An 11,024-nucleotide genomic window follows, 5' to 3' on the forward strand; every position below is an offset into this window, starting at 1 on the left:
GCAGGAGGAAGAGGAAATAGACCTGGCAGTGATCTGTCTGCAGAAGCTGCTCCGAGGCAGGGCTCTTCAGAACATGGTATTCTGTCTCTTTGTTTATGTCAGTCTTCAGAATGATGGTGGGAATGACTGATTGCAAAGGGTGTTTGCAATCTTTCTTCCACAGCACTAATCAGGGGTAGTGAGGCTCTTCACAGCAGAATTACTCAAATGGCAAATTTTAGGCTGGATCTGGACCATGAGTACATTCTGCTATGATTATGCCAAGGTCCCAGGCACAAGAAACCTCCCACATCCCAGCAGGACTGCCTGTATTTCATACCATCTTTTTGGTTTCCACTGGTGGTGAGCTGGACCCCAGATGAGGAGCAACTGAAGCCTACCACCATGATGTGCAGAACCCATCATTCTGCTTTCAGGGGAACTGAAGGGGGTCTAACTAAAAAATTAATTCAGTAGCCATGCCCCGTGGACTTCATATTAAGCAAATATGTCACTCATGATCAGACAACCTGAAGGTTTGTTTTCATGTCCACAAAAAGTACAATTGATACTCTCTCTTGCAGTAACTATTTAATATTTTGAAGTGTTCCCGTGCAGGACCCTGAGCTTTAGCAATCAATACAATATTGTGAAAGTGGCTTGAGGTGGAATATAGAATTCCCAAGTGTTCTCCAGCTGTGTGATGATCTGTGAGAAGGATGGTTGAGGCCACTGAAGGATTGTTGATGTTCAGAGCATGAAGTGTCCCACCATTTTAGGAATCTTCTTCCAGCTACTGCTGGATCAGAAATACATTACTGAGTTGGAGAATGGCACATGCAGGGTTGAGTGATCTTTTGTTGCTCTTGGAAGTCCTGTTGGAAGAGAATGGGATTAAGAGTAAAACTGTGTCAGGGAGGGCTGGGCCACATAACCCCATAACAGGGATGGCAGCAGCTTTGGGAAGCTCCACACCAGTTTATGGCTTTGGGCTGTTGCTGGCTTTGGGCTCCCTCAAAATGAAGGTCAGAGGACATGAGACGTTGGAATACTGTGAAGCTTTGACATTGAGGCTGATATAACAGGATATGAAGAAGACTATTACCCTTTTGACATAGGTGGTGGTGTTCCACATTCCAGTGGTTTGAGTTTGGTAAAGCCAAACATAATATTAATAATAAATAAATAAATAAATAAATAAATAACACATAGCATATTTACCTGACAGCTGTAGGGTTTGCCTAAATGCAACCACAAATTTATTACATAGAACTAGGTCTTGGTAACAGCTGACCTTGCAACTTGAAGAAAAAGGGTGTGTTTTGCTGGCAAAAACACGTTGCTCTATAGTCTCCATTTAATATGCTCAGTTGTTCACCTTTATTTTAAAGATATTTGAAGGGAAGGAGAGGCACCTGGATCTGATCCAAGAGCTGCGCACCACTCATGCACTCCAGGAGGATGGACAGCTGCTTTTGAAGGCACAGAAGCGGATGGCACTGTCTTTACAGCGACAGCGTGACTCACAAATGCAGCAGGTTTGCTCACATAGATGGGAAGGTTGATTCACAGCTCTTTCCTGACTAGACACTCTGTGCTTGCAGTACCACAACACTTTCACATTTAATTTTTTATGTTTTCTATTATCCAAAGCACAGAAGGTACCCCGATAGCAATAAAGCTCTCCTAGCACAGGCCAAGCACTGAATGCCTGAGGGGCTAAAATTGCTCTCTAACTGCTCTGGAGGCTCTGGGGAATCTCAGAAACAGACTGAGGCACCCTGACCACAGCTGCTATGCAGCCTGTGTTTGCTCTGTTTGCAGATAGAGTGTTTATTTATATTTACAGGGCTTTGAACAAACTGCAGTGTCAGATGACCCTCAGTTTTCCCACATTTCAATCCATTTGATGGGTACTGTGACTTGGTATCACAATACATGCTTGTCGCTCACATCTGTTGGATGCTTTCCTGAGTGTTTGTTACTGCTCTGTCATTTTCCTGTTCCTTTTCTAGCTTGGCACCCTCTCAGGCTCCTCCTCACACATAAAACCTCACAAAGGCAGCCAAAGCCAACTTATTTTGTAAATCCTGCTGGGCTCAAGACTTCGAGAACCTTCACAATGGTTACACATTGAGGTACCTGCCACTGTGTGCAGAGCAAAGAAATTTTGGCCTCCATTCTCTGCCAAGGATCTAGTGAGAGCCAGGGATGCAAATTCCCATCTTGTTTCCTTACAGTGCCACAACTTTCCAGAGGAAAGTGAATGAAATGGCTGGTCAGGAGTGGATCATAAAGAAATTTTGTCCAGAGTTCACTACATTTCAGAATGTGCAGTATCTATCACATTCCTGCAAGTTTTCTTCTAATTTTTACTACTCTTCTGTTTTTCAATGACCAGCTGTGAAGCAATTTGGCAGCTTTCATATTACAATAACAGCATCCACTCGCAAGTTGACCTGGTGGAGATGAAGCCAGACCACTGTTTCCTGCTGGTTGGGCAGCAACAAAATTTCTCTTTAGATCTCAGTAAAAATTGAACCAGGTGATTGAGTTTTACCATTTAGCATTTCCAGATACTCCTTCATGCACAGGAAGCCCAGGTGTGGAATGCAGGAATAGAGAATATTTCTACTGAGGAATTAAGAGAAAAATAAAAGCCTTAGGCATTAGAAACTTGCAGTGCTCCATTTCTTCTAGAAGTCCAGATGAGAGTGAGAGAGAAAGCAGTTCAAACACCATAATGACATTCATAGAGGAGAGAGAGCAAATGGTAAAGATATTGACCTCTGATCTCAGAATTTCCTTTTTGGAGAGCCACTATCCCCCTCTGCTGGTATCGGCGTCCTCTCACTTTTTTTTTAACTGTCTCTGAAGGTTCACAGTCCAGGGCTCAGGCTGTCAAACATAATGAACTTCAAAACTGTCTGGAATGCATGTGCAGGAGTTTTCTATGTGTGTGGCTATTTCAAAAAGTCACTGATGACTCTCAGTTTTATAGGGTTTGGTGGTCACAGGTTTTTTCCAGGTCTTTGACCATTTCAGTGTAAAATAAATCTTCCTGCCTTAAGAGGATGGAAACTCCACATAAAACATCAAAGATGAGGAGCTGAAAATTTTGGACTCGTATATAACAAAAATCTAACACAAGAGTGTTCCTGAGTTGGTTTTCTCCATTTCACACCATTTTTATATACAGCACCTGGAGCAATGAAGAAGAGGGAGCACTTTAGTTCCATGTTATCCCTCCCTGTGGGGCGGTGCATCAACATCTTCCATCTGAAACACCTGTGGGCTAAGTGCTGTCACTTCTCGATGTGTGCAACATTGACAATCCCCCTTCCTTTGAAACACTGCCTGGGCAAATGGCACAGCTGTATAAGAAAGATGATTTATTATTACTTGTCTGGGATATTTCAGCTCCACTTCAACTTTTATGTTTAGGTCTATTCTGTAATTGCCTGTTTATTTCAACAGAACACAGCATTCCTGCCAGTTCCAGACATTCCCTCCTGCCAAGGCCTGTGGCTGCAGAGTCCATTCTGGAGATAATGAACTCCCCATAGATCTTGTCTCTTTCTGTAGTGCAATCACACATACCCAGCCCGTAGAACAGGATGTGCCTGGAACAAAGAGTGAATGGCACAGTAATGCTGAACACCTGGAATCTTGTCTCAACTCTGTCACAGACTTTCTGATTTTCCATTTCCTGGAATTTTGAGGTCTCATTTGCACTTCTGCAAACTTCATATAATTACTGTCAATTTGAATTTGTCAGCAGTTAGTAACTTGTACAATTTTAGGTGCAATGCCTGAAGCTGCAGGTACTGTGCAGAAACTAGTCATGGCATGTAACACGTGAAGAGTGCCAAACTCCTGGGACTGCCCCATGGCTGGTGTGAGTGGATGCTGCAGGGCTGTCTCACATGCCTGTGGTAGTCCTGGGACTTCATACAACATTCCTGGGGTTTGTAACGCAATTCTTTGCATTTTTCTTTTGAAAGCTGTCAGCACTGGAAAGAGACTTGGCCACAGTAGAAGGAAGGGCACTGGGAAACATGCTTGATTTTCTGTCCAAAGAGCTGGTGAGGCTGCAAGAAGAACAGAAGATCCACGCTTTGCTCATGCTGACTGAGAGGCAGAGGCGGATGCGGGAAGCAGAGGAGAGCGGACGGCGGCAGCTGGAGGAGAGCCGGCGGCAGGAGGAGGATGAGCTTTTCAGACAGGCAAGAGAAGGAGACTGCTGGGACTGTGGGCAGTTTGTCAGAGCTGCCTCCTTGTGGGAAGGCCAGATGGATGGGAGCTGCTTCAGCACTGACTTTGGCGATGGCTAGTTTTAAAATTGAGAGGGAAAGCTTAGGGAAGAGAGGGTGATTCCTTCCTGAGAGAGTCATGCCCATTAAACCAAGGAAGATCTGAATACCCTTACAGACAGTCCTGTTAGGCCTGTCATTAATGGGTGTAGGTTTCTAAATTCCTCTAGTAAACACCTATGGAGAACAGATGTACCTAGATCATCTCTAGGGATAATGTTTTGTCAGCACTTGTTCTGCCCAGCAGAACTATTATGTGCTTTTCCAGGAAGGATTCCTTTAAGCAAGGGTTTGGAAAGATTTTGCCCTGCCCCCTCCCCTGCCCCAGCCCAAGTGGACTGCAAATAACAAGAGATGCAACACTTACTTTGAAGTAACAATAATAGATAAAGTACCCTTGAAATCGAGAAAAAAAAATACTGAATTACCATATTCCATAACTATTCTATAGTCCTGTTCCTATTTCCTAACTCTTGAATGCATGAAGCATATTTCTCCCCGTTGAAAGACATGAGTGGGAGTCTAATTGACTAAACCAATAATTTTCAAACTTTGTGGAAGGTGGTTAATACCAAAAGGGTCTGGCATCATGTTTGTTTTTCTTAATTTTAGTTTCTCATCTTTTATGTATTTCTGAGTGGTAAGCAGGTAACACCAAGGTGCCATAAGCTTATGCCCTGCAGATTAGCAGATGGAAAACACCCATTTCTAGAATCTCAGCTCTACAACCATTATAAAGAAACCAATAATTTTATCTTGTTTTTTGACCAGCCTGATGGAACTTTCTCCTTCAGGGTTTGCTTGAATGAAAACTGATTTATTTACTGAAGTCAATACCCATGATTATCATTTGGCAATTATTGCTCAGGGGACCGTGATAACTGAGGGAGCATCTGCCATTGCATTCACAGGACTAACCTGCTGCACCACAATTGCGTCTGTGAATTGGTTTTCTTTCACCTGCACTTATTGAATGAGTTCTCAGAATGAATTACTAGAAAAATTTTTTTTACAGAAAGCATCTCTGAAAACAAATCTCAGGTTGGCCTGCCTGAAACAAAGAGTCTTGTGAAAATCTGTTGTTCATGCTTCTCTGGAAATCTTCCTCTATGTTCCTGGCACAGCAATAGGCAGGGGAACAATATCTTAGTGTTTTGTTCTAGGTGGTGGATGTTCAGGACAGAACTATTGACACCTACTTGGAAGATGTTATCCTGAGTAGCATGGAGAGGACAGCTGAAGAACAAGCCAGGGAAGAGATTCAGAAAAGGGCTGTAGAAATCAATGACATTGCTTACGAAATGGAGAATCGGTAGGTTATTAAACAGCACGTGAGGGGCTGTTCACAGAGTTTAGAACCTGCCTGACCAGGTGCATCTGTGGCTGTGTGCATCACCCATATACCATGGGAGGGGCAGAGCAATGCTGCTCGTGGTCACTTCATTAGTGTGGCTGCTGTATGGGAACCATGCTGCTCCTACCTGCTACACACATATAAATCCATCAGAGCCTTATTTCCATACAGCCTGTGCCAGGTTCCCTTTGCAAATCACTTGTGTGATCTGTGAATCACCCTTTTTAGATTTCTCCACACCAGTGTGAGGCTGTGACTGAGCTTTAAGTGAACCTGGGAACTGCCTAAAGCAATACCCATTCATACTGATCTTTTCATTTATTTACACTACTAGAGAAAATCCATTTGAAAGAGATCCTAAAAGATACAGCAATACACAGCCTTTCATTCTGGGGTGGCTGTTCTTTAAGGAACTGCCAATTTCCATGGAAGTCACTCATACTGATGGCTGCCTGACAAGGCACTTTGAGTAAAGTAAGTTGTTGAGAACACCACAGTCTGTGTTTGGCTGGGGTATCAGCAGTGAATACTTCTTAGGACCTGCCAAACCTCCAGTTCAGTTTCTATGCTCTTTTTTTTGGTATTGAGCCATAAAAATCCCAATGACACAGTGACTCTCCTATGGTAGAGCAGCTGTGCATTTTGTATCTAGATGAATACAAGCAGAACGTTGGAATCCTTGGGGGAATGAAGCGTAGATAATGCAGGCAGCCCCTGAGCCAACTGGGAGCCCACCAAACACTGCCGTGGAAAAGAGCACAGGGGCAGCCAAGTGCAGAGTCACAAAAGGGAAGAATTTAGCGAACTCAGCAATGGACCAAAGACTAAATTGACAAAGACACAATCCCTCAGTGATATCTGTGTGCCTAATTCAGTTTGTCATCAGAGGGAACTGAGCTTCTCAGTACGTTTGAGGATAAGGAATGTAAAATGACCCTGTTTCCAGTGCACTGTTGAACACATTAGCAGTGCAAAGGGGAATAGTCACACTGTCACCTATTTGTAGGAAAAAGACAGACCCAGCTGACAACTGCTGCTATGACAATATGCTCCCTTGGAAAGAGTGAGGGTATTTACATGGGAGATATGTTTTTGCAGAAGTGGTCTGCAGAGAAAATTAAAATACTAATACCACCGTGTATCTGTCCCGTAGTCGAACTCGCCTACAGTCAGAAGAGATTGTAGCAGAGCTGGTTTATAATTTCCTGATCCCAGAAGCTGAGAAAAACTTTATGAGAGAAAGAGGTAAGGAGTCCAGTAAGTTTATTTTCTTTGTGAACTGGTTCACTCTCCTTATTCTAGTTCCGTGAAAGGAATGATGCAGCCAAGAGTTGTCTCAGTTCCCTGAGATTCCTTTTTAGCACTCTGCAGGTAGAAAGTTAGGCTCTTTCACCATTTTTTCACCAGTTTCTCATGAGCTTTAGTCTTTTTAAATGGTGACTGAAGTTCAGACCTGCTGTAAGATCTGGCCTGTGCTTTTGCCAAGAAAGGTTGGATCAGATAATCCTTGAGGTACCTTCCAACCTGGCTTGCAATGATAAATTTGGTGTATCTGCAACAATAAAACTGCATAAAAAGAAGCAGCCCATTGCACATTCAGAAACAAACTGGTAAAAATCTTTAAGTAGAACAGCTGTGAATTGTATTATTATATGGCAATTTCTAAAACTGCTTGAGAGTTTAGCAAGCAAATTACTTAAATATATGTCATGTATGGAAGGAAGGTTATACACTTTCCTATGCTTTCCTCTCCTCCCCAGAGGGCTGAGAGAAAGAGGTAAAGACAAAATTTTAAGGTTGGCTTTAGTGGCATCATATAGTAAGGAGATAACTTTGCAGTTGTAAAGAGGATGTTTCTGTTTAACAAAAATGGAATAGCATCTGTCAAAATACGGAGGGGAAGACACTGGAAAGCTGTGTATTACATTAAGTAATGTAATGAGTAAGTGGCTGTTCCTAACTGGGATGATTCCACTGACCAGCAGAGGTGGAAGACTGTTACTAAAGCAGTCACCCACAGAAAGTAAATACGACCTAAGCAAAGCAATTTCATCACAACAGAGCTTGAAAGGGGGTCCTTGCTGCAGTGCACTTCTCTGCCTTGAGAACAAAGGCACTTAGTTCATCGCCTCTTTTATTGCTTTTTGAATGAAAACACAAACCCTGAGTATGCATTTTGTGGTCTCTGAATTGTGCAAACTGTCTTCTTCCTGGCTTGTGTATTGCCACAACAACAGGACCTGTTCTGCAGCTGGCATTTCTGCACAAGCTTAAATCAGCTCCCTTCACTCCAGCACTGCTTCTGCCAGCCTTCCAGAGCAGGTGATGTAATGGTAGTCAGTGAAGCCTGCAGTTCAGGCACTAACACACACAGGTTAGCCTGGCTCAGAAAGGAGAGCAGAAAGAAGACCTGCAGATGGGTTAGGATTCTGGACATACTGAGGGCATACATCAAGGCTCAAAATATGTACTGGCCTTAAATGCAACAGCAGCTAATGAACAAGGCACCTCAGATGTACTCCCAAACAACAGAAAAAAAAAAATCTTCAGAATTTGTGATAGCTGCACTGAGTTTGCCTGGAAATCAGAGCTAAACCAAATTAAAAATTAAAGTGGATGATGGTGGAATAGAGCAGCATTAAAAGAGCTCCTTCTAATGTGATCAGGAGAAATTTGTCACAATATTCTTGTGATGGCAGAAATCAAATGTCAGGAAGAGACCTGGCTCATACCTTCTTCTGTTATTGCTGCATGGGGTGGAGGAAGCCTCATTCACTTAAGGCAGTTGAATTCTACCAGATGTACACTCTGATGAACACACCCTGCTGTAAACCTCCTGCACAATGATACTTTGAGGGAAGCAGAACCATTAACCATTCTATGGAAATCAAAAGGAAATGGTATCAAAGAATGGCGTTAGATCTCATGAACACATTAGTGTATTGCATTTCTGTGGTGGTTTTTAAAGCCTTCCTTACAGTGAGCCAAATTATTAATTATGAAACAGTGTTCTAGCAACCTGGCCCATGCTTGAGCATTCATCTTCCTTGAAACTATCAGGAAGTGATCAAAGAGCACAGTTATCTGGCCTGTCAAAGGAACAAATCCATTTGTAAACAAAGATTTGAGGGCTTGCAGTTAAAGTCTTTGCCTACACTTTAGCTTCCCCTTAAACACCTGTTTTGCTATTACCTAGTTTGGGGTTTTTTCCTCCTCATTTTGTTGCATTTTGATGAATAAAAGCAGGGATTATCCAATACTGGCTCATCCTGAAAAACCTCTGTACCTTGATGTTGAACCCTGCCTCAGTGGAAGTGAAGTCACTGTGCTGATATGGAAAACCTTGCTTGGAAAAGGACAGTCACTCACCAATTTCAGCACACTGTCATTTAGATGGAATTCACTGTGGATGGAAAAAAGGACTGCAGCCATTCCAGGGGAGTATTCCCAGTATAGTTGATGCAGTTCATGCAAACACAATTGAAGCCAAAATGCCTTGGGCAGAGAAACGTCTCCTGGGAGTGAAGGCTGGCTGGTGAAGATCAGCTTTTCAAATGGAAGTGAGATCCAGTTGCATTCATTGTTGACAAAGTGGACCTGGGAGATGGATAAACATAAACAGGGTGGGCTGGTAACGCTGAGTGACTGAGACAAGGACAGCAGAACTGTGTGCCAGCATGCAGGACACCAGTGCTTCAGATTCACAGTCTAAGTGCAGCCCAGCCTTGGAACAGGCCAAAGTAAGTCTTGGACTTCTGTAGGGAGGTGACAGGATGAGAGCCACGCCTTGTTCCTGCATCATTTCTCACACTCTCTGTAAGGCACACAGTTCTTCAGTCCCCGTGACTGAAACAAAGAGGGAAAGGGCGAACAAAGAACAGTGAAGAGCAATAAAGAGAGCTGTAGGGTGAACACTTAGGCTTGGGTTATTATTTCCCAGGAGGTGGGTTGGAAATACATACAAATGACTTTGGATGAAAGGAGGCAATGCTGCAGTAGCTGAGAGAAGGTGCTAAGGTAGGCAGGTGACTTAATGTGTCAGTTGTGGCTCCGAGTCTTACTTTGAACTCAGTAAGAGTTTCTCAGTGCAGGTCAAATCCTGGCACAAGAGATGGCAGATTTCAGCTGGATCCTTCCAGAGGCTTGCTGCAATTAATAGCCACAGAAGGAGAAGTTATTTTAAAGCCTGATAATATATCCTGGCCAGTTGTTCCCAAAGCTGGAAAGGAGAACACTTTGGCTGTGCTTCCCACGGTGGGGGCCAGTCTTCAAAGTGAAATGCAAAGTTGGTTGCTGCTATTAGGTGGCAGTAGAACGCTTTCAGCCAAAGTTAGAAGGGCATGATTTTTTTTCCTGAGACAGACTTTTCCACAGCTGCAGGATTGCTAAAAGCTACTCCTCCCTTCTCCCCTACAGAGAACACTTTGCTGTACATTTCCAAGTAAAAGCCTTACCTCTTTTTATGCACAGTGAAGCAGTCCCAAAGAAAACACATCTACGCTGCTCATCGGATCATCCACGGGGGCACAGAGAGGGCTCTGGCTGATCTGGCATTGCATCAGGAAGCACCTGTCACTGAGAGAAATGAGGATTCTCCTGCTGGGACAGCCAGCACAGCCCTGAGTGGGACAGCTGCTGCACCAAGTGCAGCTGACAGCACTCACCCTGCCACAGTTGCGCGTGAACTTGGACAAGGCTTCCACGAGGATCCCACAGTCCCCTAGGACAGAAGATGAGTGAGGTGGGTTTCCCTTCCCCTCTGTGATTTGAGTCTGGAGCATGGTGAGGGAAAGGGAAGCACATTGTATTTACTTTTTCAGGGCACCCTGAATGGAAAACCCTCTCTATCCCTTGGGCTGTCCCTCCTGTTGCCTGCCAGCAGTGCTGTCCTGGAATCATTCTGTATACATTTTGGTGTGGCAGCTCCCTCCACTCCCTCCCCAACTTGCTTTGGACTTCATTTTTTCTTGTTTTGATTATTTAGAGAAGCTTGAGTGAGAAAACAGTGTTAGCATTCCTTGTTTGTTTTCCTGGCACAGACCAATAAAAATCTGCACCTGGGCTTTTAGTGGTATTTCCTTGCTTCAATAACATTAAATGAAAAAATACTCTATAAGTGGAAAATTTTGAGACCATCCACAGACAAGCATGTCCCACTGCTTTCTTTGGTAGTTTAAGGCCCAGAGGCTTCCCGCATTAGCACTGCTATTAATAAAGCACAGGAGCTGAACAAAAACAGATTTTTTGCATCATCTTTTCATATCATTAGTCCCTGGAGAAAGAAAAGGTGCCCCTGACCTCAGCAGGGTGGTTTCTGCCAAGCAGGCAGTGTCTGGCACAAGCCTAGGTGATAGCAACATGGCAGGGGCATGGTGGGG

At 43.7% G+C, this 11,024-nt stretch overlaps 1 protein-coding gene across 1 annotated transcript in view; it reads left to right on the plus strand.

The window, feature by feature from the left end:
• The window catches only part of CFAP91 (cilia and flagella associated protein 91), a 30,484-nt gene extending 19,777 nt beyond the window's left edge, over positions 1-10,707 (plus strand). Inside the window, exons 12-17 of the mRNA XM_031505523.2 lie at positions 5-76; positions 1,371-1,517; positions 3,984-4,205; positions 5,456-5,604; positions 6,800-6,891; positions 10,117-10,707. Of these exons, the coding sequence (XP_031361383.2) occupies positions 5-76; positions 1,371-1,517; positions 3,984-4,205; positions 5,456-5,604; positions 6,800-6,891; positions 10,117-10,370 (936 nt within the window). The 3' untranslated portion in view covers positions 10,371-10,707. The remainder of the gene's footprint in view (positions 1-4; positions 77-1,370; positions 1,518-3,983; positions 4,206-5,455; positions 5,605-6,799; positions 6,892-10,116) is intronic.
• The last annotated feature ends 317 nt before the right edge of the window (positions 10,708-11,024 follow it).

Source organism: Lonchura striata, chromosome 2 (genome assembly GCF_046129695.1).
Source record: "Lonchura striata isolate bLonStr1 chromosome 2, bLonStr1.mat, whole genome shotgun sequence".
NCBI lineage: Eukaryota > Metazoa > Chordata > Aves > Passeriformes > Estrildidae > Lonchura > Lonchura striata.